The sequence below is a fragment of the Triticum urartu genome, chromosome 7, assembly GCF_003073215.2.
Source record: "Triticum urartu cultivar G1812 chromosome 7, Tu2.1, whole genome shotgun sequence".
NCBI lineage: Eukaryota > Viridiplantae > Streptophyta > Magnoliopsida > Poales > Poaceae > Triticum > Triticum urartu.
Genome location: NC_053028.1, coordinates 650497918 through 650525797, shown reverse-complemented (window position 1 = coordinate 650525797; position 27880 = coordinate 650497918). Strand labels below are relative to the sequence as shown.

Genomic DNA, 27880 nt, shown 5'->3' with positions numbered 1-27880 from the left:
GCTAAGTGTATCATATTTTCTTTGAAAAGCCTCCAGTATCTATTCGTGTATGATTTGCTCTATACATGTAAAAATCACGTAGTACATATAATATACCCCATCTTCCACACCCAATAATGAGTGTTTAAATGCTCACAAAATTGTCAAAAAAGGTTGTCCCTCGATGAGCAACTACCCACACAAACGCTTGTGTGCGCTATGCCAGCCAAGCCGCTCCACCGCGTGAAGCGCGCCCGCAAACCCGCTGTGGATTTCCCTACAGCTCGTCGCCGGCGGCGTGACAACCTTAAAGTTTGAGTTGCTCTCGTACAGGCTCTGGTTACCGTGACGACATTGTCGTTGGGCAGCCCTTGCGACGTGATGGTCAGGCGCATCCATGCATGATTGTCATTCTCCACCGAGTAGCCAAACCCGAGCAGGCCGTCCATCTCGTGCACCCGCCACCGATCCCTAATCGACGGTCGCGTCCAGCGACGCGCGCAACACGAAGCCGCTGAGCACCCTCGCCTCCAATGCGTCTAGGTAGAATCACCCATTAGTCGGCGAGAAGTGTGCGCGCCAGCATGCCCAGGTCGCCTATGCAGAGCCCGATAGTGGACTCCGGACGTCACTCCACGAAGTTGAGTGTGGTGGCGACCGACCACGCCGCGTACAGCAAAGAATCGCCCGGACGATGGTCGTTAAGTCCGTGACGATGGCATACTCCAGACTATGGAGCACGGCGGGACGACCACGACGGCGACCCCGGGAAGCAGCGGAGATTCCTCCCATCGGGATCTTGCCTAACTAACCTCGTTCCGCCGGTTCCCCAGTGCACACCAGAAACTGAATTGAGATTGGAAACACAACACACACACCAGAGCGGAAAGTACAATCTCTTACTGGTTGAACCCAAATTATTGTTGGACTCGTGGTACAGTAGGGCTAAAGCTTGCCTTAATTTGTTGAAACATAGTATGATTATTAAATAAGGAGGATCCCCATGATTTCCATCATATGGTGCACACACAAATGAAGTCCAAAAATAAAGCAAAAAAAAGAGAGATAAATAGAGCAGGTTGCCATTCATTTAATCTGTCCAAAAGGAAGACATATTTAAAACTCTCCAATAAATAAAGTTACTGCTTGGGTTAAGAACCAGTTAAGCGCATAATTTTCTGTACAAAATGCACACCCTTCAAATCTGAACTCTCCAAAAAGCAACTCGTAGCAGAAAATCGGGCCATAATTATGGCTAAATAAATTGGGTAGCTTGAACAAAAACAGATCAATTAAGAAAGACAATGATACAATGATATCCAATTTGTGCCATGAGAACACATGCATCAAAAGCTGAAAACAATTTTAGGAAGAGAAAGGCAAAGCAAATACAATTATTAATGAATCAAAATTAGTATGTCACTACAATGATACCATGTCACCGGTTATCAAAGGCAAACCAAATACAATTACTTAACATACCTTTACCGACGCACAAACTAAATGTAGTATTGAAAAAGATTACATTACCCCAGCTCCTGAATATACCAAATGGATGGTATCATGGAAAATTCTATAGAAAAAGATTGCATTGACCCAGCTCCTGAATAATTCAAGAAGCCGATCTTACTGCAATGTCCATTTAATTTGTATGATTAAAACAGAAGTATAACATTGGGCACAAACAGATGTAAGATGAACAAATTTCCCGGGAAGTAAACAGAAGTAAGATCATGTCATTAAAACAGATGCTACTAGTCAATTTCACTCCCGGGGACATACACAAGTCAGGATCGCACACATATGCATCCAATATCCCTATGTACATACCAAGCATGACATAACCTTGCAACCTGTCCATTGGGAACCAGCCAGCACGTACCCCCGCTTCAGCTACGCCCGAGATGCCCCACGCGACGTGGCTCCAAAGACCAGACGTACAGGACATGTATGGGGTGTGGGGAAGACGGCAACGGCGAAGACCACACACGGCTGTCGAGGATCTCTAGCCGGTCATGGCTAGATGCAGAGGGAAAGCTCACTCGACATCCTGCGCCCAGGCAGGCTTCGACACGGGATGGACAGAGGAAAGGCCTCGCCATGAGGAAATCGGGACCTGGAGGTGGGAGAGAGGCCGGAGGAGAGGGCGATGTGTTTGCTGCCGCCTGCTGGTACACTGACCCGCACAATAGATGGTGATGGAGTCATCCCCGTCCAACGCCACCGACGCGGCACCTGGGCTGCCTTCCAACTGGGAGGCCGGGATGGAGGCTGTATGGGCACCGCGGGCGGCCTAGGAAACGGCAGCGTGCCCCAGCAATTGGCGTTGAGCGCCGAGAAGATGTCGGTCGTCCCTGCAGTTAGCGGCGGCACGCAGGATGCCAGGTGCTGGTGTAGCGGGGGAGGGAACATGCGACACTGGGGGAGAAGCGGGGCTACGACTCACCCTTTTCATACGGATCATCCGCGACATACACATGCCGACATGCATCGTCTGCCGCGAAGCCGTCGCCACCGCTGCCAAGAACGACCGAGGAACTCGGGACACTGCTCCATCGGCAATCTGGCCGCCGGCCGTGAGGACCATCTCCTCCACGTGCTGACCGTGGGCCGCCACCGACGATCAGCAGAAGGCTCCGCCATAGATGCATCACGACCCCGTACACCAGAACGGCCTCGCCATTACACATACAATTAGCAACGGCCCGACGGACGACGATCAAAGCCGTCGCTGGGCAAACGACCAGAAGGCAAACGCCTGTCCCCTGGAAGATTAAACAACCCAATCGCATAACTACAATCTGGATCAACCAATACATAAACGAACTAATTAAACATACCAACAGGCGCAGAACGCGGCGACCGGCGAGCTCCAGGGGCGAACGGCAGTCGTCGGCAGCCTCCCCCATTAATACGGAATGATCTGTAGCAGGAGCACGACCACCGCCGTTGCATGCGCACGCGACTGATGACGGTTGTACCAATTCAAGGAGGACGATCCCGCCGATCTCGACCAAAACGAACGGTGCTCGCAGGAACCGGACGAGACCCCGCCGGCCTCGACCAGGACGAACAGTGGCAAGAGGAGCCATCAATAAATACAGCCGCAAACAAACAGGTAGCAGAGACCACAATGAAGGAAGCAGCAACAAGAGAAGCCCATATTTATAGGGCCTCCGAGAGGATATAAGAAGCCAATTGAAACACAGCCATCGCGCTGCGAAGCAACCAGAACAGACGACTAAGGCGGCAGCCGCCTATACATCGAGAACCAACGGCGTACGTGATCTGGATCTGTAATCAAATTGTAAACAACCACACACGTGGCACACTCCGACCACAACGACGGGAGGACGCGAGAAGGATGTGCCGAGCTGCCGTCAAAAGCGGGTGACACGCAGGCATACACATGCACGGAAAAGAAAAATAAGACAGATAAGAGAAATAAACAAATCGGTAGTCAACAGAGAGGCATGCAGATCCAAAACGGATGTACTCCCTCCGTTCTTAAATATAAGTTTTTTTAAAGATTTCAATAAAAACTACGTACGGATGTATATAGACATATTTTAGAATGTAGATTCATTCATTTTGCTTCGTATGTAGTCTGTATTTAAATTTATAAAAAGACTTCTATTTAGAAACGAAGGGAGTAGTAATCAAATCACATGCAGTCCATCCATGCAATCCAACGAAAACACGCCCGACCATGCAGTGCACGCATGCACTCCAATGGAAACACGCCGCTTCGGTGCAGGCTCAGCCAATACCAAACTCTGAAGCAAATCCAACATTCGCTAGATCCACACAAAAGTACACCCGGCCAGCTCCCCCAGTAATTAGCGTGGCAGCCTTTGATTGGCCTGCTTTTCACTGATAGAAAAAAGTCAAAAAAGTAAGGTAAATCAAACCTGGTCAGATTTAGTATATTTAGAACTAGCCTTTCCCCGCGCGGCGGCACGCCGCGACGGTAGATACGGTGTGGTTATATACGTTGCGTTTATTCTTTGTGACACTTCCCCGTCCAATATGCAACGGTCAATACGGTGCGGTTATATACATTGCATTTATTCTTTAAGGCAAGTGCCAACCAATACGCACGTCATGGATTCCGGTAAGAATCACCATGGAACTAGAAGGAGCACATAGTTTGGAGGACGACATCTATATATGATCCCGGTAAGAATCGATACGGTGTGGTTATATACATTGCGTCTCTTCCTTGAATTTCCACTTTGACAGATGTAAGCATGTATCAACACGCTTAACATATGAGATCTTCAGCATATATATCCTCTTGATTCTTGAAGAATACCTTCCGTATGGCATCTGGCATGTCACTACTAAATTTATCAAAAAGTTCTATTCTTACAAAGGGGCCCAAACTCGTAACTACTACTGAACTGCTAGATCCTGACTTTCTGATGAGTGCTCTAAATAATATTGATGGATGCAGAACACAATTGATATTTTTCTATATTTGCAAAGGCAGTCCACCGCTTCATTTTCATGTTCCTTCATAATATCTGTGAAACATGGGAACTTAACTCGAAGACTCAAAGTTTGCAGAATATAGTATTTTAAGAGTAGCAGAGCTTCGTAGCCTATCAAAAGGTATTACAGCTGCATAGTTAAATCTGAGAAGTGACAAATTATTTGTGGTTTACACATCTTTTTTCTGCATGTAATCAAGATACAAATTTATACAAATAACATGATGCTAACCATGCCATTAACTACATCCTGATAACATACATGGTAACTATCAGAACATAATACACTTACTGCTTTTAATGGAGAAAAACACCATGTCGTCGTGGCCGCCATCACTCTAGCTGGTTCTTAGTGGCCGGCAAAAGAGAGAACACTTGATTTAACTATAGGGCAAACAAAAGCACACGTGGAACCATCTGATGCCGTGGCTGTAGTTCGATCTTGGCCAAGTAAACAGAGGTAGTAGCAGCAACTTTGACAACACGGCGCGATGGACATGGCCTGCCAAGCCCTCGTGGCTTCATTTGCAAAAAACAGTGGCTGCTGTTCTATACCTCGAGGTAGGCGGTTTTGCAGTAACAGAGGCGCACAACCATCACCATGGCTGCAGAGGAGCTTCAAGTGGAAGAGGCGGCAGGGCAGGATGCCGAGAAGGGCAATTCGATCTTCTGCATTTTGGCTGACGAAAATGAAGAACATGGCGTCTGGTGCTAATTGATTGCAAATCAATTGTTCAGAGTTAGCATATTATAGCACAGCTAAGCAGCATAGTTTGAGTTTATAGTTGTCCTATAGTTGGAATGAAAAGGGCCAGCATTTCACTGGATAGAATTGTTAATGATTTTTCCATAGGAAGTACTAACAAAACTCTAAAGGAAGCCCCAGATTGAAGAGATTTTAGAATGTATTTACAGCACAAGATCTCATTAGCATTTCATATAGACTGGGATTTATTTTAGAAATATATGATTATATATAATAGAAAAACGCCTTAATCATCTAGTTCATTCTTATTCAGACTTACGTGCAGCCTATAGGTGTAGTGAAAACATAAGTACTGGCAGTAGAAATAGAAATTCATTGTCCAACTTGGGAGAAGTTGTGAAAACTGAAATAGCCTTCCTTAGTGTTCGAACTGAAGAACTTTTCAGAATATAAATTTGAAGATGAATGGTAATTATCCCCCGTCAGAATCTTAACTTGAACATTACAAAACATATGGGTAACATTATTTGTAACTTATGTAGTCTGAAACAAATGACAAAGTTAATTATCAAGGATGCGATTGTTCTATACCCAGTGGTGCTTCCCACATTTACTAAAACATATGTTAACAAAAATGTATGTTAATGGCAGACTTCATGCCAATGAAAATGGAAGTAGATAATTGGTGTATAGAGTGCATTCCATGTCGGGTGATTTCACACCCAACCTAACCAGATTCGGTCTTGCTATTCTAAGAAAGGACCATTCTTATTATATTAAAGAAGAGATCATCCAATGAACGCAGATTCACCAACCCCATAGAGATTTTTGATTAAAAAAAATACGACGTTGCCTATCAATAAAACAAACTGAAAGGAAAAAGTATGCATGGATCAGACAGTCCCACAACATATATTTGAGTGAGCATGAACCTCAATACAAATAGAAAAGAAAGAACATGAACAGTAAAATCATATCTCCGCTCAATTTTTTTATTCCAATGGATAGCAAGTAAATCTGCTTACTTATGCAATTATGTTTCTCTAAAAATTAATGGATCAGAAAATTTAAGCAAGTAAAACCTGAAAAGCCTTCTTTTCTTGTCCCATCTCGTTTAACTTCCGTCTCATAAGCACCTGAAAATGGTTTCATCTCCGCGTTCAGTAATTTAAATTTGAAAGGGTATAATTAAATGTCCAGATGGAACAAAGAGCAGAATAACAGAGCACAATTTTGACTATTAGAATCATATATGTCAGTTGTGGTTACCTTTGAACATGAAGTTACAATGGATGGAGGAATGAAGATTATTCAGAACATAGGTCTAGCCAGACAAGTTGTAAATTCGCATATGAACAATTACAATAGTACCATCCCGAAGTCCTTCATTTAGATCTTGCAGCTCCATATCCAGTTTTTCCTGAAGAATCAGTGTTCTCTTTCCTTTTCTTCAACTTCACCTGAAGAATCAGAGAAAGTGTCAAGAATACATGGTATTGATTCAAGTAAATTCACAATTCGAGTGTTCCTACTTCACAATCTGAACCTAGATCGTCTATAAGCAATTAAGCATGACCTTAAATAGTGCAGGTTGATGATGCAGTCCATTTATGCAGGAGTGGAGAACTTCTGACGTGTTACATCAGCTTCAATATAAAGGTAGTAAGTCCACATTCTGCTCTGGGAAAAAAATCCAAGATCCCAACGGTTGCTGCAACAACAAAAATTTGTCATCGATATGGTGTGCATCATGTTAAACCGAGTCACCAAATAAAAAGAATTAACTCTACCAAATCGACCTAAAATTTTCCTACATAACCAATTTCAGGCTAACACGCAGGCAAATGGAAAACAGTTAAGAGTGTACATTTTAGGATAACATACCTCTCCTGCTTCCCACTCCAGCAGCACAGTCCTCCTCAGTACCAACCATATGCAAATGCCCCAATCTTCCACCAACTCAGCAACTCCCATAAACCACCTTACCACCCAGCAAAACCAGGGCAAAATCGCCTCAAATGGTGCAGTTACAATTCAGTCAAGTGACCCAAACAATTAGCTCCTTGATTTCCAGTATCTCATAGCCTTCACAAACATCCATTGCTCGTACTCGTGTACACACGGCAGACTTACTAACCAACAACTATTAAAGCAATCGATCAACCGGCAATATCCCGTAATATGTTTCTGACTCGGTTAATTGAATTGTAGGAAAGAGAATGGAGAGGCAAGAAGTACTTAATGTTTTTGTTAAGGAACGGAGGAGGGGAAGAGGGCCTAGCGAGGACCGGATAGCGGAGACCGGCTGGGGAGCCAGAGACCGACGGAGGCAGCGCTCTCGGCTCGAGCCCTTCCTTCAGCTAGCTAGAGAAGTGAAAGAAGAGAAGTGAAAGAAGAGGGAGGGAGCATCGGGTGGCGTTTCGAGGATCCCTCTATGGATGCCTGCTTCTGGTCGTTGGGCTCGTGAAGCCATGGACTTCGGCGAAGAACCTTGGACCCGTCCCAACCTCGTCCGCCAGGTAGGTCCTGGGGTGGCCACCCTCGGGGCGTCAGGGAAGATGGCGCATGGTGAGCCAGGCTGGAGCGTGCTCGCTATCGTGGGCGGCGGAGCCCCCGGCCGTCGCACGCGGGTGCGGGCGGCGCACGTTGGGTCGGCCTAGGCATCGGCGGCGTGGAGAACCCATCGGCGCCAAGATGGCCATAACGGTGAGGCCCGCTTGACATCGGCCGTGTCGTGGTTGGGCTGGACTTGCAAGATGGCGAGGGGATCTGGGCGGCCGGAGGGGATGAGGCGCTGGGCGGCGAGATGGACACGGCGGCTCGACGCAGCCCCTCCCATGTATGCCTCTGGAGGCAGATCGATGGAGCCGTCCCTCTGCGGTCGTGCCCTGTCCTTATGCATAGGCGAAGTTGGGTCTCTTTCTTATATAGGGATCTGTTGGGCGGTGGTGTGGAGGCGGTGCGGCGGAGGCGGTGGGGATAAGCGGCGGGCGGCGGCCTGCTGGGGCCTTCTCGAGAGAGGAAGAGGCGTCTCGAGCCAGCCAACATACAATTATAAAAGGGAGAAAAATCAGCTAGCCACCACGGGTTGCATGCATGTGAGGAGATGGAGGCCACCCCCCGACAGAACGGACGGTTGACCAGGAAATGAAATTTGCAAGGAAATAGCAAGGCGAACCCATGGGTGTACCCCAGCAAATCCCCCACTATTTAGCGTGTCTTCACCCTATTGGTCCGGTTTTCACTGATTGAAAAAAGTCAAAAAACCCAGGTAAATTAAACCTGGCTAGGTTTAGTATATGTATAATTTACTAGTTAAACAAACAAGACAAACCACAAAGAAATAAGGTGACGCTGGTAATCCAAAAGAAAGTTCTGTAACCTTAAGGAGCTAGTTAACTAATTTCCAGCAGACCTGAAGTTGTTGCTGAAGCGTCGATGGAATCGTGTAGGATCCAATGGGCCGATGCTATGCTACTACGACTCACCTACTCTCACCTAAATAACACAGGCACGCATATGATCTTGACGTCAATATATAACCATCAGCACATGTACCTCGCAGCAAGTTTTCTTTTTTCATGCGTTACAACTTAAAATAGAAGTGCTGGTTTTTCTAAAGATAAAAGTACTAGCCAGACAGCTGAATAGATCTGTTAAACATGCTTACAGGTGTTAGTGTACACATCGACATTTGATGGTTAGGAGACAGTGGTATCCCCTGCTCGCCAGAGTTCAAGTCCCAGACTTGACATTGCTGCTCGCATTTTCCTGAATTTATTTCAGGCCTTCCAACGATGTGAGTTCAATGCGAGGAGATGTCCCCAACGACTACGAAGGCGTCTGTGGCGACTTCTCAATCTCAAGATGATATGTCGGCTCAGTCTCTTGAAGATGCTGCGTGCGAGCATTTATAGAGATGAGTGTATATGTGTATGTATGAGATTCTGTGTCTGTGATGTGTTAAAAAATAGTGTACACATCGACGTTTCGGGATCCACTTGTGGCCTGTCGGCCATTATGGAAAAGATAGATTACCCAGTGTGAGGTTTTATCCGAAGAGAACTTCATTGTTTACACAATGCAATTACCTACTTATGTGTCCTAGCAAATCGTCATATTGGTACCACATCCCAATGCCCGATATGTAAATCTAGAGTCGAGGACATAGCACATGTTTTGTTCAAATGTGATAGGGCATGTTCGGTTTGAGAGGTACTGGGGCTGAGGAGGTTAATTGAGAAGGCGCTAAAGGTTGATCAATCAGGCTCCGTGATCATCGAGTCCTTGGTATGTGACCTGGCAGTCCGAGGGGCATACATGGATCCGGTCCAATTTCAGAGATTGTGGCGGGTACCTGTCGTGGTTCTAACTCTGACAGTAATGTAGGGGGGTATGTATGGAGAGGCTAGATCTCAGCTATTGGGAAGTTGTAAACACACCAAGATGTACGAGTTCACGCCCTTCACGGAGGAAGTAACAGCCCTACGTCTCGGTGCCCGGAGGCAGTCGAATGAATTACTGGCGTGTGAATAACAGGGGTGCGAACCCTTCATACTGAGGAGGGGGGTGGCTTATATAGAGTTCGCCGGCCCCCTCCTGCCCTCAGTAATGCAGGGTTTAAGGTACATTTAAGGTTGGGCGTTACTGGTAACGCCCCTAATAAAGTGCTATAATGACCATAAAGACTACTTAACAACTGACCGTTTGCCTGCGAAGTGACTATAGGTCTCCAGGCGGTCGAGTGGTTGGCTTCATGGTCGAGTGATAGCTTCTTGGTCGAGTGTCTTGAGTCTGTCGAGTGTCTTGAGTCCGTCAAGTCGATTGAAAGGTGACTTCTCCTAGGGATGTCCTAGAGTAGGGCTCCTTGGCCAGGTTCGTGCCCCTACCCTAGGTACATGTCTTCATCATTAGCCCCCGAATGGATCGAGGTTAGAGTGGGGAAAGAGTTGGAGATTTTTCCGACTGGTTCTTTTTGGGCTACGTGAGCGCCTCGTTTTGGGTCAATCGTCACGGATGACGTTGCCAACCTTTTTCAGTCGCCTTGATTCATTCCAGGCCTTTCGTCGAGTGAATTTCTTCGCCTGTGACATACTGAGCGCCGGCGCGATCGGGGTCTTCTGTTTTGACAAGTTGTTCTGTGGCCCGCGGATGTTGCGGGATTCGGATTTTGGGAAGCGCGCGGGACGGGAGCGGCCGTAGTAATCGGAAGCGATAAAGCGGAAGCTCCTCGATTCCCGCGTCGCCTTTTTTGCCACGTACTGCGCGCGCGTCTGCTGCGGGATTTGACTGGATAGCCTGGGCCTACCAGTCAGCCACTCGGAAGCGGCCCCTTATAAATGGCCGGCTCGGGGTTTCCAAGCCGTGCGCTCTCTTCTCCTCCTTTCTTCTTCCTCTCTCCCTTCACAAGTCCTTCCGCCACCTCTGTTCTCGCCCCAGCGCAGCAGGCCCGTGCGAGACTTCGCCGGCGATGATGACGAAGGGCAAGACCTCCGCTCTGGAGCGCGCGAAGAAGGCGGCGGCGGGGAAAGGGAAGAGGTCTGCTCGGGGCGGATCCTCCTCTAGGACCGCTCTGCCCAAAGGTTGGATCCAGGGCGACTGGATGCCGTCGGTGCTCCGTCAAGAGGATCTCGACGACATGGTCGAGGGGGAAGTCATTCCCCACCAAGCTGCGCGTCTTCCGGGGGGAGAGATCGAACCTCAACCCCGCGATGGTGAGTGCATGCTCCTAGCCACCCACATCGACCGAGAGTTTTCTCTGCCACCCCATCCCTTTTTCGGAGCTTCTTGAACTTCTTCGGGGCGCAGCTCCATCACTTCACTCCCAACTCCATCGTATACCTCGCCGCTTTCATTTCTATGTGCGAGGCCTTCTTGGGTTGCCGCCCCCACTGGGGACTCTTCAAGCACATCTTTACCTGTCGCTCTCAATCGGTCAAGAAGGCCAAGTCGAGTGACGAGAGGACGCAGGTGATCCAGTTGTGCGGGGGCTTGGCGATCCAGACGAGGGGGAAGAGCTGTTTCCCATCCATTACTTTCCCGGAGTCGGTCCGTGGTTGGCAGTCGACCTGGTTCTACTGTCAGGACCAGGCGACCCCAGGACAGTCTACTGGTCTTCCTCCCTTCTCCCTCGACCGAGCTGAAAAACCCGCTTCTCTGAAAGTGACGCCGGAGGAAAGGGCCCAAGTCAAAGTGTTGGCCGGTCGAGTGGTCGAGCTTGTCCGTGAGGGTGTGACTGGGATGGACCTGCTGGAGGTCTTCCTCCAGAGACGCATCCAACCACTCCAGGCCCATGACCACCCGATGTGGTTGTACTCTGGTCTCGATGACACCACTCGGATCCACCCGGAGGAGGTCACCGACGAGATGCTGGCGGGGTGGCTGTCGAGCATCACGGGGAACAAAGACAACCCCCGAGGAGCCAGGAGGGTAACTCCACTCGACAACTCATATGAAGTGGACCAGGTATGCCTTCATGCTCCCGACTGAAATCTTGTTTTCTGCATTGGTCTTCTTTGAGTTGGTCGATTGACTTTCGCCTTGTCTATTGCTTTCCAGGCGACCACCGAGATGTACTCGACGCCCAACGGGGCTCAGGAGCCAACTGAGGAGGGGGAGGCGAGTGGAGGTGAGAGTGGGGACGACCAAGGCGAGTGGGAGTCCGACGGTGAAGGAGAGGAAGACGACAACGTCGACTCCAGCGAAGAGGAGGAGGAGGTCGAACCCCCTCGCCCCGAGGGGCGGTCCAAGCACACACACGAACCAGCGCGGGAGCGTGGCAAGGCGACTGCTCCTGTTGGGCAGTCGTCGAAGCGCCCTCGGACCTCTTCTCCTACGCCGACTGGGAAGGTTCCCAAGCACCCACGCACGACGCTGTCCAAGCCGCCCAAGGCTCTGCCCAAGATGAAGATAGCTGTCCCTACCATTTCCGGGTAATAATAAAACTTGTTTTCCTTTGTCGACCGTGGACGGATCCTTGGTCGATCCATTGAGCCAACCGACTGACTTTCGAGGCTTGCAGTGCTGCTACTTCTGAGGTCTCCGCCAAGGACGACGACCAAGAGATGGAGGATGCTGTTACCTCCAACCCTGGTACGATTACTGACGTTTTGCGTTGAGTCAACTGATCATTTATTGCAACTCTGGTCGATTGAACTTTTCCTTTGTAGCCCCTCCTCATGTTATCGACCTCCCGGATGACGACAACAACGGTCCGTTGAGAGTGAGGAGGCACAAGAGGGCGTCGGCTGACAAGACCCCCCAATCCGCTCCGGCGTCCGAGGCCGTGGCTCGGGATGGTGGTGACACCACTCGGGCTTCTGTGACCTTCGCCGTTCCTCTAGCGAGTGCGCGGCCCTCGTCGTCGACTGCGGATCCGTCTTCACTTTTTGCCGCATACCCCGTCCCTGAGGACCAAGCAGCTGCTGCGAAAGAGGCTATACGCCAGGCGGGGATCATGATGGAGCAAGTGAAGATGGCTCGGGAGGCCAGCCAAGCAGCCTATGACGCGAGTTCGGCTCTTCAGAGCAACGTCCAGGTCAGTCGACTCAACACTTGGTCTGTTATGATATGCTGTTTGGAGAGTCTCTTTTCCGAAGATCTTTTGCATCTGCATCTGTACCCCCACTGGGTGTGTCTGCCAATTCTTGGACGAGTGGGGGCACGCTAAGTGCACCCACTGGGTGTAGTCCCCGAGACTACGGTGGACTGCTGGCAGTCGACTGTAGTCTTTACATTGTGTTGCTGTAGCTGCATTTCTTCACTCGGTTTGGTCGGGCCAGGTCGAGTGGAACTATATCCGGTCGACTGCGGGCAGTCGACTTTTTCTCTTTTTTTTGATCGAACCAGTGGGGGCACGCTGAGTGCACCCACTGGGTGTAGTCCCCGAGACTACTGTCGAATGTTTTTGATTCGGCTGTGGTCTTAGAAACGTCATCATTGTCTCTTAGTTACTCGGAAGCAACTTATCTTGGACGTCTGTCGACTGATTTTTCTTTTTACAGAAATCTTGCGAACTTGTAGCTCGCTATACTGAGTTGGAGAATCAGCAGATCCAGCTCAACCTTAACTTGAAGCTTGCTCAGGAGAATTTGAAGAAGGCGCAAGAAGAAGCAAAAGGTATGGCTGGTGAGGTTCTCCATTCTTAACGTGTGGCTTTTCTTTCTTGTCCATTCTTGATGTTGGTTCCACTCGACGCGCCGCAGAGAAACTGGAGGAAGCTCTGAAGAAGAAGGACCAAGACCTTGCAGAGGCACAGAAGGAGGCCTCGAGCAAAACGAAGCTCGCAGAAGAGAAACTGGCTTCGGTCAGAACTCTTGAACAGGAGTACTCCAGACTGAAAACTGCTCTCGAGACAGCTAATCAAGACGCCAGTCGCCTGAAGAAGGAGAAGATGGCTCTGCACGACAAGGCGGGTGAGCTGGCGGGGAAGGTAAAAGATCTGGAGGCTTATCTCGGTGGACTCGCCAAGAAGCTGTTCATCATGCTCGAAGGTAATTACCCTGCCCCGACTGTCTTGTAGTTTACCAAGCCTGTGTAGGGCCACTGTCTTACTCTTGAGTCGTGTTCGCAGAATTCTGCCAGAACTTTGAAGAGGAGACCAATCGAGTGGAGCCAAGCTTGGACCCTGTTAACTCTCTTGTGAAGGACGAGGCTGCAATGAACGTGCTCCGTCTGGAGTCTCGTACTGCCAGCGTCGTTGACTATCTGGCTCGGCTGAAAGTTGCGATGTCGCGGATCGACACCTCACTCTGGCCTGGGACGACGCTTCAGAACGACCTTGAGTCTCTGATGGCTCGACTTAACGAAGTCCCAGGTCGAGTGGCAGAATGGAAGAAATCTTCTGCTAGGTGCGGTGCCGATGTCGCTCTGTCTCTGGTCCGCGTCCATTGCAAGGAGGCGCGAGAAGAAAAGCTGGCGGCCATCCAAGTTACCAATACCAAGAAGCACAGCTTTCAAGACTTCGTGGAGACTTTTATCGCCGCTGCCACCCGTATTGCCGATGGGATCGACTTGGATGAGTTCGTCGCCTCTTCCAGTCCTCCTCCTGAGGAGTGAAAAAACTTGAATTTTACCTCGGAATGCCGAGTGGATTTGTAACCGTTTAAACTCTGCCTTAAATTTGCCTCGGGATGCCGAGTGGACTTGTTACAGTTAAACTCTGCCGAGCCGAGGGCTCGAGTACTTTGAGGTCTGGGACCTTTTAGGCTTTATCTGAACTTGATCTCTCATTGAATATCTTCATGGTTTGATTCGTCGAGTGGATCTTGATCTTCACTCGGAAGTCTTGTACTTAGGCGAGCACTGGGCTGCAGCTAAGCCTCCGAGTGAGGGGTTTGCTCTCCACTCGGTAGGATTTTTAAACACTTAGGCGAGCGTTGGGCTGCAGCTAAGCCCCCGAGTGGGAGGTTTGCTCTCCACTCGGTAGGATTTTTTCAAACTTAGGCGAGTGCCTGACTGCAGCTAAGTCTCTAAGTGAGAGAACTTAGGCGAGTACTGGACTGCAGCTAAACCCCCGAGTGGGAGGATTGCTCTCCACTCGGTAGGATTTTTTCAAACTTAGGCGAGTGCCTGACTGCAGCTAAGTCTCTCAGTGAGAGAACTTAGGCGAGTACTGGACTGCAGCTAAGCCCCCGAGTGGGAGGATTGCTCTCCACTCGGTAAGAATTTTTTTTCAAACTTAGGCGAGTGCCTGACTGCAGCTAAGTCTCTAAGTGAGAGAACTTAGGCGAGTACTAGACTGCAGCTAAGCCCCCGAGTGGGAGGATTGCTCTCCACTCGGTAGGATTTTTTCAAACTTAGGCGAGTGCCTGACTGCAGCTAAGTCTCTCAGTGGGAGAACTTAGGCGAGTACTGGACTGCAGCTAAGCCCCCGAGTGGGAGGATTGCTCTCCACTCGGTAGGATTTTTTCAAACTTAGGCGAGTGCCTGACTGCAGCTAAGTCTCTCAGTGAGAGAACTTAGGCGAGTACTGGACTGCAGCTAAGCCCCCGAGTGGGAGGATTGCTCTTCACTCGGTAGGATTTTTCAAACTTAGGCGAAACGGATTCGCAGCTAAGTCACCCACTGGGGGATTTCATATGCAAACAAGAGTGACAGAAATTATTGGGACGCTCTTGTCTTTGGTAAAAATGAACTGCATATTTTTTTTCTTATTACATCAAGGGAGAACTCAAGTGTAAAAGGGGCGGAGTAGTTCCGCATTCCAAGCTCGTGGCTCGTCGATCTGGTGATCAACATTGTAGAGGTGATATGCTCCATTGTGGAGGACTCTGGTGACGATGAATGGGCCTTCCCAAGTAGGAGCAAGTTTGTGTGGTTTTTGTTGATCCACTCGGAGGACCAAATCTCCTTCCTGGAAGGCTCGGCTCTTCACATTCCGGGCGTGGAATCGACGCAAGTCTTGCTGATAAATGGTCGATCTGATCATGGCCATCTCCCTCTCTTCTTCTAGGAGGTCGACTGCGTCTTGCCGGGCCTGTTCTGCTTCATCTTCGGTGTAAAGCTCGACTCGGGGCGCGTTGTGAAGAAGATCACTTGGCAGAACTGCTTCGGCTCCATAAACCAGAAAGAATGGAGTTCTTCCAGTCGATCGGTTTGGGGTGGTCCTTAGCCCCCACAAAACTGACGGAAGCTCGTCGACCCAAGCACCTGCCGCGTGCTTGAGATCACGCATCAGTCGAGGCTTTAGTCCTTTGAGAATCAGACCATTTGCTCTTTCAGCTTGTCCATTCGACTGGGGATGGGCGACCGATGCGTAGTCGACTCGAGTGCCTTGAGAGGCGCAAAAAGCTCTGAACTTGTCCGAATCGAAGTTTGACCCATTGTCAGTGATGATGCTATGCGGGACTCCATATCTGAATGTTAGCCCTCTGACGAAACTGATAGCAGTGCAAGCATCAAGATTCTTGATAGGCTTAGCTTCAATCCATTTGGTAAACTTGTCGACTGCCACAAGCACATGAGTGAAACCACTTCTGCTTGTTCTCAGTGGACCAACCATGTCTAGACCCCAGACAGCAAAGGGCCAGACGAGTGGAATGGTCTTCAGGGCTGATGCAGGCTTGTGTGACATGTTGGAGTAGAACTGCAACCTCCACACTTGTCGACTATCTCTTTTGCCATCTCATTTGCTCTTGGCCAGTAAAATCCTGCTCGGTATGCTTTAGCCACAATGGTCCGAGAGGACGCATGGTGACCGCAGGTCCCCGAGTGGATATCATCAAGGATTATCCGACCCTCTTCTGGTGCTATGCACTTCTAACCAATTCCAGTCGCGCTTTCTCTATACAACTGCCCCTTTATGACTGTGAAGGCCTTGGATCAGCGGATGATCTGTCGAGCCTCTTCCTCGTCCTCTGGGAGTTCTTTCCTTAGGATGTACGCGATGTATGGTATCGTCCAGTCGGGAGTGATTGCCAAGACTTCCATGATTAGGTTGACTACAGCAGGAACTTCGACTTCAGTCGGATCTGTGGCACTTTTCGGCTGCGGGGCTTCTTCTGTGAAAGGATCCTCCTGAACTGACGGCGAGCGGATGTGCTCCAAAAACACATTGCTGGGGATGGCTTCTCTCTTGGAGCCTATCTTTGCCAGATCATCAGCCGCTTGATTTTTCAGTCAGGGGATGTGATGAAGCTCTAGCCCCTCGAATTTCTTTTCTAGCTTTCTCACTGCATTGCAATAACCAGTCATAGCCGGACTTCTGACGTCCCACTCCTTCATCACCTGATTAACCACCAAGTCTGAGTCGCCATAGACCATGAGGCGACGGACGCCGAGTGAAATGGCCATGCGCAACCCGTACAAAAGTGCTTCATATTCTGCTTCATTATTGGAGGAATCGAAGTGAATCTGGAGAACATATCTGAGCTTATCTCCTCGGGGGGAGACTAGAACTACCCCAGCACTGGAACCATTCAGCATCTTAGATCCATCGAAGAACATGGTCTAGTGTTCCGAGTGAACTTGAGTCGGAAGTTGCTGTTCAACCCACTCGGCGATGAAATCTGCGATTGCTTGGGACTTGATAGCCTTCTTCGCTTCAAACTTGATATCTAAGTGAAGGAGTTCAATCGCCCACTTAGCCACTCGACCAGTTGCATCTCTGTTATGTAGAATCTCTGACAGTGGGGCGTCGCTGACGACTGTAATGGAGTGGTCAGAGAAGTAATGTGCAACCTTCTTCGTGGTCATGTAAATCCCATATACAAGCTTCTGATAGTGAGGGTATCTTTGTTTTGAGGGGGTCAAAACTTCAGACAGATAATAGACTGGGCGCTGAACTCTGAAGGCCTTTCCTTCCTCTTCCCGCTCGACCGTAAGTACTGTATTGACAACTTGTCCTGTGGCTGCAATGTAAAGCAGCAGAGGCTCTTTGCTGATTGGGGCAGCAAGCACCGGCTGGGTGGAGAGCAGAGCTTTGAGCTCTGCAAATGCCGCGTCAGCTTCTGGAGTCCACTCGAACTTGTCAGACTTCTTCATCAATCGGTAAAGAGGCAACGCCTTTTCACCGAGACAAGAAATGAATTGACTTAGAGCGGCCAAGTAGCCTGTAAGCTTTTGGACATCGTGCACGCGTACAGGACGCTTCATCCGGAGTATGGTGCCAGCTTTTTCAGGATTGGCATCGATCCCCCGTTCGGAAACGAGAAAACCGAGTAACTTTCCACCAGGAACTCCGAACGTGCACTTTGATGGATTGAGCTTGATATCATACCTCCTAAGGTTGGCAAAGGTTTCAGCAAGGTCAGCCCGCAGGTCGGAACCTTTCCGTGACTTGACCACAATATCATCCATGTATGCCTCCACATTCCGACTGATTTGAGTGAGTAGACACTTCTGAATCATTCTCATGAACGTGGCTCCGGCGTTCTTGAGGCCGAATGGCTTGGTGACGTAACAGAAGCATCTGAATGGAGTGACGAAAGCTGTTTTGATCTCGTCGGGTCCATACAGACGGATCTGATGGTACCCGGAATAGGCATCTAGAAAAGACAATCACTCGCGTCCCGCAGTCGAGTCGACTATTTGGTTGATGCGAGGGAGAGGAAAATGATCTTTCGGGCAGGACCGATTGATATGTTTGAAATCAATGCACATGCGAAGTGACTTGTCCTTCTTGGGGACCATGACAACATTGGCGAGCCACTCGGAGTGGTAAATCTCTCGGATGAACTCCGCTGCTAAGAGCCGAGCCACCTCCTCGCTAATAGCTTTCCTCTTCTGGACGGCGGACCGTCGAAGATGTTCTTTCACGGGCTTGAACTTTGGGTCGACTCGTAGACGATGCTCAGCCAGCCCCCTGGGAACTCCAGGCATGTCAGAAGGCTTGCATGCGAAGACGTCCCAGTTCTCACGGAGGAACTGGATGAGCGCTTCTTCCTATTTGGAGTCGAGCGTCGTTGAGATGTGAGTCGGAGCAGCGTCGGGGTTGGTCGGGTGAATGTGAGCTGTCTTAGTTTCACCGGACGACTGAAAAGCAGATTCTGAAGCAGGCTTCTTGGCTCGTAGAAATTCACTCGGATCAGCAGTCTTCTGGTACTCTTGCAGCTCAACAACTTGTTGGAAATATGCCCTAGAGGCAATAATAAAAGCATTATTATTATATTTCCTTGTTCATGATAATTGTCTTTATTCATGCTATAATTGTGTTATCCGGAAATCGTAATGCATGTGTGAATAACAGACACCAACATGTCCCTAGTGAGCCTCTAGTTGACTAGGTCGTTGATCAATAGATAGTCATGGTTTCCTGACTATGGACATTAGATGTCATTGATAACGAGATCACATCATTAGGAGAATGATGTGATGGACAAGACCCAATCCTAAACATAGCACAAGATCGTATAGTTCGTTTGCTGGAGTTTTCCAATGTCAAAGTATCTTTTCCTTAGACCATGAGATCATGTAACTCCCGGATACCGTAGGAGTGCTTTGGGTATACCAAACATCACAACATAACTGGGTGACTATAAAGGTAGACTACGGGTATCTCCGAAAGTGTCTGTTGGGTGACATGGATCAAGACTGGGATTTGTCACTCCGTATGACGGAGAGGTATCACTGGGCCCACTCGGTAGTGCATCATCATAATGAGCTCAAAGTGACCAAGTGTCTGGTCACGGGATCATGCATTACGGTACGAGTAAAGTGACTTGCCGGTAACGAGATTGAACGAGGTATTGGGATACCGACGATCGAATCTCGGGCAAGTAACATATCGATTGACAAAGGGAATTGCATACGGGGTTGATTGAATCCTCGACATCGTGGTTCATCCGATGAGATCATCGTGGAGCATGTGGGAACCAACATGGGTATCCAGATCCCGCTGTTGGTTATTGACCGGAGAGTCGTCTCGGTCATGTCTGCTTGTCTCCCGAACCCGTAGGGTCTACACACTTAAGGTTCGGTGACGCTAGGGTTGTGAAGATATGTATATGCAGAAACCCGAATGTTGTTCGGAGTCCCGGATGAGATCCCGGACGTCACGAGGAGTTCCGGAATGGTCCGTAGGTAAAGAATTATATATAGGAAATGCTGTTTCGGCCATCGGGACAAGTTTCGGGGTTATCGGTATTGTACCGGGACCACCGGAGGGGTCCCGGGGGGCCACATGGGCTGTAGGGGGTGCGCCTTGGCCTTCATGGGCCAAGAGCACCAGCCCCACTAGGCCCATGTGCCTAGGGTTTCCAAGGGGGAGGAGTCCAAGTGGTGGAAGGCACCTCTGGGTGCCTTGGGGGGGAGGGAATCCTCCCCTGGCCGCCGCACCTAGGAGATCAGATCTCCTAGGCTGCGCACCACCCCCCTTGGCCCTCCTATATATAGTGTGGGAGAGGAGGGACTTCATACCACAGCCCCTGGCGCCTCCCTCTCTCCCCGTTACGTCTCTCTCGCGTAGTATAGGCGAAGCCCTGCTACTGTGACGCCCTGCATCCACCACCACGCCGTCGTGCTGCTGGATCTTCATCAACCTCTCCTTCTCCCTTGCTGGATCAAGAAGGAGGAGACGTCTCCCGTCCCGTACGTGTGTTGAACGCGGAGGTGCCGTCCGTTCGGCGCTTGGTCATCGGTGATTTGGATCACGTCGTGTTCGACTACATCATCACCGTTCTTTGAACGCTTCCGTGCGCGATCTACAAAGGTATGTAGATGCATCCAATGACTCGTTGCTAGATGAACTCCTAGATGATCTTGGTGAAACGAGTAGGAATTTTTTTGTTTTCTGCAACGTTCCCCAACACAACTGCCATCTGAGCGTCAGCAATCTTCGATCCTTTCCGAAAACACTCCTCAGCTTTCTTCCTATTGCCGGTAACAGTGATCACACCTCTGGGGCCGGGCATCTTCAACTTGAGATACACGTAGCATGGTCGAGCCATGAAGCGTGCATAAGCCGGCCGGCCCAGGATAGCATGGTAAGCACTTTCGAAGTCCACAACCTCAAATGTCAACTTTTCCCTGCGGTAATTCTTTGAATCACCGAAAACCACGTCGAGAGCAATCTGGCCGAGTGACTCGGCTTTCTTTCCAGGAATGACTCCATGGAAGCTCATGTTGCTGGCACTGAGCCTGGACATCGGAATGCCCATCCCTTTCAATGTTTCAGCATACAATATGTTCAGGCCACTGCCACCATCCATCAGGACTTTGGTCAGTCGAGTGCCTTCGAAAACTGGGTCGACCACCAAAGCTTGCCTCCCAGGGGTGGCAATGTGCGTAGGGTGATTGGACTGGTCGAATGTGATGGCGGTCTGAGACCACTTCAGATAACTGGGTGTCGCCGGAGCAACCATATTCACCTCACGGTTAATGACTTTCAGTCGATTTTTGCTTTCGACGTCAGCAAAAATCATCAGGGTGGAATTGATTTGGGGGTATCCATCGTCACTGTCTTCCTTGTCCTCGACTCTGTCCGACTCTTTTTCCTTATCCTTGGGCTGTTTGCTTTGAAACTGCTGGATTAGGAGCCGGCACTGTCGAGTGGTATGCTTTGGGTAAATAAAATTACCCTCTTCATTTTTCTTGGTGTGGATGTGACATGGCAGATCCAAAACATCATTTCCATCTTGATCCTTGACTTTCTTGGGCTTCCAGGTGCCCTTGGGTTTTCCCTTGAAGTTTCCCTGGGCTATGGCCAGGGCCTCCCCAGGAGCGGCTGGCTCGGCCTTCCGCTTCTGTTTCCGACTGGAGTTTCCTCCGGTTTCTTGGGCGACTGCCTTGTGCTTGCCACTCCGGAGTCGGTCCTCGTCTTCACCATTAGCGTACTTGGTGGCAATCTCCATCATCCGATTCAGAGACATCTCTCAAGTTCGACCGAACTTCAGATTCAACTCTCTGTATTTAACACCTTCCTTGAAGGCACAAACTGCTTGATGGTCTGGCACATTCTCAACCGAGTGATGCAGTGTGATCCACCTCTGAATGTATTCCCTCAGAGTTTCGTTCGGCTTCTGCACGCAAGACCGCAACTCTGTAAGGCCTGCAGGTCGCTTGCATGTTCCTTCAAAGGTTGTGATAAACACTCGGGAGAGGTCCTCCCAAGTGTAAATGCTGCTGGGTGCCAACTGATTTAGCCACGCTCTGGCTGAGCCCTCTAACATGAGGGGAAAATGCTTGATGGCCACCTCATCATTGCCACCGCCAATCTGTACAGCCACTCGATAATCTTCGAGCCAAGTGTCAGGCTTAGATTCACCGGTGAACTTGCTGATTCCAGTTGCCAGCCTGAAATTGGGAGGAATCACTGCGGCTCTGATGGCTCGACTGAAACACTCTGGCCCTGAAACACGTATTCTGCTGCTGGCGGGCGCATCTCTGCTCTGGCCTTCCCGATGAGCCCTGTTCCTGTCAACCAAGCCTTGAACGAGGACAGACCTCGCGTCAAAGCCTGGGCCCCTGGGGTCGACTGGAATCCTCTGTCCAATGCTATGAGGGCGCCTGTCATCTTGATGTCGAGGCGCATATGACCCACTCCTCGGGGGAGGGGTTGGCACTCGACGTCGATCATCACGATCGGATCGGTGATCATACTGTTCATTCCTTCTGTACTGATCATGCCGGTCACCATGTCCCTCACGCCTCGGGGACGACCTCGGGCTGTGAGCCGACTGGACTGTATCTGTTGCAACGGATTGACTGTGGATCCTATTCCGCGACTGAGAAACAGCGGAATTCTGGTTTCCCGCCGCCCGGAGCAACGCCCTGATCTGCAACAAGCCCCTGCCAGCCTCCGACTGGGAGGGCTGAATCGGTTCTGCTATATGGGCCGCAGCGGCCAAATTCTGAACTGGGGTTCGATATACCTGCGTCGGCGGGAAGAGCTGGCGTCGACTAGACTCGGGAGCCCGCCGACGCGCTTGCTCGTCGAGTGCTCGCTGGAGATTCTCCAGTCGAGTGCGCTCGGCCAAATTAGCCAAGCGCGCGTCCTCCAAGGCCCGGGCCTCGGGGGACTCTCCGACGATAGGGGTGCGGAGGGCGTCCGTGTTCTGGCGGCGAAGCTCCTCTCGCTGTGATGATATGAGAGGTTCGGGGAGATACTCATCGTAGGGGTGCGACGGGTCGCCCCCACCCGCGCCTCCATCAGCGCGAGGGAAACCGGGAGGACCGTGCGTTCCATCGACCGCCAGGATCTCAGCCGCGGGGTCGCTACTGTCGCACTCGGATGTGGTCTCCGCGGAGCCAGTCGAACAGGCCGCAGAGGGATTCGTCGGGCTCGATTGCCGCGACTTGCGGGGCGGCCGATTGGCGAGCCACGGCGTGCCTCACCCACCTCTGAAGTCTCGACCGACCGGAGCGCTTGCGCCGGTGGGAGACAGAGCGGGGAGACGATACGGGAGCCGACCGATACTGGGTCGACGGCTGCCGCAGGAGGACGCCACGAACGCATGCGCGGAAATGCGTCGCACCGCGAACGGGGAGCGCGTCGACGTCGAGTGGCGCCTTCTGAAGTCAGGCGGAGTCGTCGGCGATGAACGTGAGCGCGCCGAGGCGGATCTCGCAGCCCTCCACCAAAACTCCGCACGAAAACATGATCAAAGGGGTCGAAAAAATCGCAACTTCTCCAATCAGGCGCTAAGATTCCTGCCCCACGGTGGGCGCCAACTGTCGTGGTTCTAACTCTGACAGTGATGTAGGGGATATGTATGGAGAGGCTAGATCTCAGCTATTGGGAAGTTATAAACACACCAAGATGTACGAGTTCAGGCCCTTCGCGAAGGAAGTAACAGCCCTATGTCTCGGTGCCCGGAGGCGGTCGACTGAATTACTGGCGTGTGAATAACAGGGGTGCGAACCCTTCATACTGAGGAGGGGGATGGCTTATATAGAGTTCGCCGGCCCCCTCCTGCTCTTAGTAATGCAGGGTTTAAGGTACATTTAAGGTTGGGCGTTACTGGTAACGCCCCTAATAAAGTGCTATAATGACCATAAAGACTACTTAACAGCTGACCGTTTGCCTGCGAAGTGACTATAGGTCTTCAGGCGGTCGAGTGGTTAGCTTCATGGTCGAGTGATAGCTTCTTTATCAAGTGTCTTGAGTCCGTCGAATGTCTTGAGTCCGTCAAGTCGATTAAAAGATGACTTCCCCTAGAGATATTCTAGGGTAGGGCTCCTTGGCCAGGTCCGTGCCTCTATCCTAGGTACATGTCTTCATCAGTACCTGCTGGTACCTATGGTGGCAGAGGCGATGCATTGTCAGAGCAGAAGATGTCCTAACACTAGTACGTACGGGGCCAGCGATTCAGTCTTTGGTATTGAACTTCGTCTGGGCTGCAGGGATACCGGCAACACCCCTACGCCTAAATCAGTGGAGAAGGGCGATCTTGGGCCAGATTATTCTAAACGTTGATGCTTCTTTTTCCGAAGTTGAATTTACAGGGTCTTGCGGCGCTGATTCGGGATCATAGTGGGGCATTCTTGGCAGCGGCAAGAGCAAAATTAGTGCATGTTCCAATGTCGTTTCAGCGGAGGCCGCAACATTGTATGGAGGCTTGAAGCTGGTCAATCGGTTGGGATGATACTTTATGGTTGTAGCCCCTATTCTAGAAGACTATCATAGAGATTTAAGTGAGTTCGAGAAGGCTTGTGTCGAGTTTTGTAATAGGGAATCTTATATAGTAGCGGATGTGCTAGCTAGCCGGGTCGTCAAAACTAGCCTTTGATTTGGTTTGATCCGCCCATGGAGTTTATCGTTAATTTTCTTACAAACGATGTAGCTGTTATTTGAGTTTAATAAAGCTAGCCATGATGGCTTCTTTCTAAAGAATATTCTTCTAGCTTAGTTAACATGGGACTTAAATGTTTGTGATCCAATAATTTATGAGTCTGTTTAGGACACATCTAGATGTGACATAACTATGTCACATCTAAGCTGATGTCCACTCTATTTGTGGTTTATTTTTTTTTGTTCTAATTTTTTTTGTTTATTGTTGTTGCATTATATATTTGTGGGAGTTTAGATGTGACATCCTTAAAAAACTATCTAGATGTGAATTAGACAAACTGATAATTTATACTCTATGGCTAATTTTACCTCAGACCTAAAATAACATCTAGACACATTTTAGTGTTAGATACCTTGTCTTGACAAATTTGAGGCAACTAATTCTAGATGGAGGTAACAGTATTAACTATTATTTTTTGCATAGGAAGATTATTTTTTAAATAGGAAGAATTTTAGCTATCTGAAGATACACACAACAAAAACTATCAAACTTGTGATCACGAGAAAGAAGGTTGTTTGAAAGAATCCAGGAGCAACGGTTAGTTGGATGCCAGTCCAAAGTCCCTTCGGAGTCCATCCAAGCAGGCACTTAAACAAGTTGGATGTACCTGCCTGAGAGCCGTAATATTATCTCCTTTACAACCAAAAAATACAAACCTGTTCAAATCAGAAAATTTATAATAACGACCAGATTATATACCTTGTTTCTGAATAGTGAAGCCACAGAAAATTAATCATGATAGAAGCAACATGTGTGCTTTTTACCCCCGTGGAAGTCCCTGTTGTCGATCATCACACACCAACTCCGGTAAACCAACCTAAGCCTAATGAGGGTTTTGAACGGCAGTAAGCGTAGCACCAATGACATGGCGGAGATGATGTCCTTGTGTGGCTGCCCAGGCGAGGCAACACTTTCCTCATATAGTGCAGCATGCCTCAAGACCATGCTATTGTTGGCCACCAAGCCTTTCCTATCAAGAAGGCCCTCTAGGTCGCAGGTCAGGGGGTTGTATGCATACAACTTGAAGCTTGGTTCTCCCGAAGTCTTGAAAAGTGGCCGTATAAAGAAGATCAGACGACAACCGTCGACGATAGCAAGCGGGTTGATGCGGTCACCGAAGCGTGTGAAGCTAGCGACGCTTGGTGGCAACGTGTCAACACCAATTCGACAGTGTAGATCCCATGTCATGCCGACAAGGCAGAAACATGTTGGTTCTGTTAAATATATAAGGTTCAGGTTCAGTGCATATAGTGCAACGTTGTAACGTGGTGGATCTCTTGGAGATATTTTGGTAGTTTGTTGGCCTAGATAACTAGCTTAACCGCGGCTAACTCTATCTCTCTCTTTCTTCTTCTCCAAGATGTATTCTATCTCCTGTATGTGCTACAGGGATCTGCGCCCCTGCCTATAAACACGAACCACGTCCCCTCGTACCGAGGCAAGACGTTTATCGCATCTTTACATGGTAACCAGAGCCCCCTTCTTCCACAACATCTAGCATCCATTAAACCCTAGCTCCAACCATGTCGTCTTCCGCCGTCGCTCCTATATCCACCATCCATGGTCAGGTAACAGAGAAGCTCACCAGGACGAACTATGTCCTCTGGCGTGCTCAGATCACGCCCCAGCTCATCGGCGCTGGCCTGTTTGGCTACGTCGACGGATCCATCAAGGAACCGGAGAAGTTCCTCGTCACCAAGGATAAAGATGGCAAGGAGAAAGCCGTCCCGAACCCTCTACACCAAGTCTGGGTAAAGGAAGATCAGCAGGTACTTGGCCATCTATTGATCAATCTCTCTCGAGAAGTTCTTATCCAGGTGACTTCGATCCGCAAGGCGCATGAGCTCTGGACTGCTGTGGCGAGCATGTTCTCGTCCCAGTCCCGACCTCGCATCAACAACATCAGGATCGCCCTCTCCAACGCGCAAAAGGGCACGCAAACGGTAGGCGCCTACTACGCCCACATCCGCTCCCTCGCCGACGAACTGGCGGCCATTGGCAAGCCGCTGGATGATGATGAAGTCATCTCCTACATCCTGGCAGGGCTGGATATGGAGTACCAGCCGCTGGTGTCGGCACTCGACGCCCGCAAAGAACCGGTCACGATCGATGATCTGTTCGCTCAAGTAAGCAACTTCGACTAGCGCATTGCTATGTTTCATGGTGCTGGCAACAACGCCGGGTTCAAGAGCTCCGCTAACGCCGCCGTTCGTGGTGGTCGTGGTGGCTCACGCGGCTACCGTGGCCCTCCGCGCAACAAGGGAAAGAACAGCGGCAGCGGCAACTCCAACAACAATGCCTCTCGTGGGTGGCCCTCCTACACCAACAACAAGGGTCGTCACAACAACTCCAGGAGCCGCCCCGACGCTGTCAAGTGTCAAATCTGCGGCAAGATCGGTCACTCAGCAAGGGATTGCTGGTACCGGTTTGATGAGGATGAAGGAGAATCCTCGCAAGATGAGAAGGTCGATGGTGCTGCAGAAGCCTCATACAGGGTTGATACAAACTGGTATGTTGATAGTGACGCTACAAATCACATCACCGGTGAACTTGAAAAAGTGACTATGAGGGAGAAGTACCGCGGCCAAGACCAGATACATACAGCAAGTGGATCAGGTATGAGGATTAAACATGTTGGTCATTCAGTTTTCCAAACCCCTCACCGAAAGATTCATCTAAGAAAAATTCTTCATGTCCCTAGTGCATCTAAAAATCTACTCTCCGTTCATCGTATTGCCATTGACAATCATGTCTTTCTCGAGTTTCACCCCTTTTTCTTTTTGATCAAGGATCGGGCAACGAGAAAGGTGCGCTACCGAGGTAGATGTGTTCGCGGGCTTTACCCATTGATTCCAGAGTTTAGAAGAATAAATAAGCAAGCTTATGGTGTCACCAAAATCTCCTCGACAAGGTGGCATGATAAACTAGGGCATGCATCCTTTTCTTTAGTTGAACGATTGCTTAGGAAGAATAAGCTCCCATATGTTGGAGAGCGTGATGTTGAAACAATTTTTGATTCTTGTCAAAAGGCTAAAAGCCATCAATTACCTTATCCAATTTCCATGAGTATTTCTACCAAACTGTTGCAACTTATCTTTTCTGATGTTTGGGGTCCTGCTCCAAGTTCTGTTGGTAGGCATACTTACTATGTTAGCTTCATTGATAACTATAGCAAGTATTCTTGGATCTATTTACTTAAAAAAAGATCCGAGGTTTTTCAAGTGTTTCAAAACTTCCAAGCTCTCGTTGAACGAAAGTTTAATAGCAAAATCATTGCCGTTCAATCCGATTGAGGAGGGGAATACGAAAAATTAAACTCGTTTTTCCAAACTCTTGGCATCTCTCACCAAATTTCTTGTCCTCATGCTCATCAGCAGAATGGATCTGCCGAAAGAAAACATAGGCACATTGTTGAGGTTGGTCTAGCTCTCTTGGCCGGCGCATCCATGTTGGGTTTCGTAGTAATTTCAAAA

At 49.5% G+C, this 27880-nt stretch overlaps 1 protein-coding gene, 1 long non-coding RNA gene and 1 pseudogene across 3 annotated transcripts; 1 reads left to right on the top strand and 2 right to left on the bottom strand.

Moving 5' to 3' along the window:
- Positions 1-1695: 1695 nt before the first annotated feature.
- On the bottom strand, positions 1696-3100 carry LOC125522086. Its single transcript, XM_048687158.1, has 2 exons — positions 2820-3100; positions 1696-2744 (listed from the first exon to the last, which is right to left on the bottom strand). Exons 1-2 carry the CDS (start codon positions 3069-3071, stop codon positions 2415-2417), a joined length of 582 nt encoding a protein of 193 aa, XP_048543115.1. The 5' UTR covers positions 3072-3100; the 3' UTR covers positions 1696-2414.
- Positions 3101-4138: 1038 nt separating this feature from the next.
- LOC125525229 lies at positions 4139-7556 on the bottom strand. Of its 2 annotated transcripts, XR_007291206.1 has the most exons (5): positions 7063-7556; positions 6755-6889; positions 6448-6638; positions 4765-6314; positions 4139-4505 (listed from the first exon to the last, which is right to left on the bottom strand). It is a non-coding gene; the product is annotated as an uncharacterized LOC125525229 (long non-coding RNA). The 2 variants fall into 2 exon arrangements; XR_007291205.1 differs by having other exon boundaries at positions 6448-6889.
- Positions 7557-26410: 18854 nt separating this feature from the next.
- Positions 26411-26549, top strand: LOC125526153 (annotated as a pseudogene).
- Positions 26550-27880: the final 1331 nt, after the last annotated feature.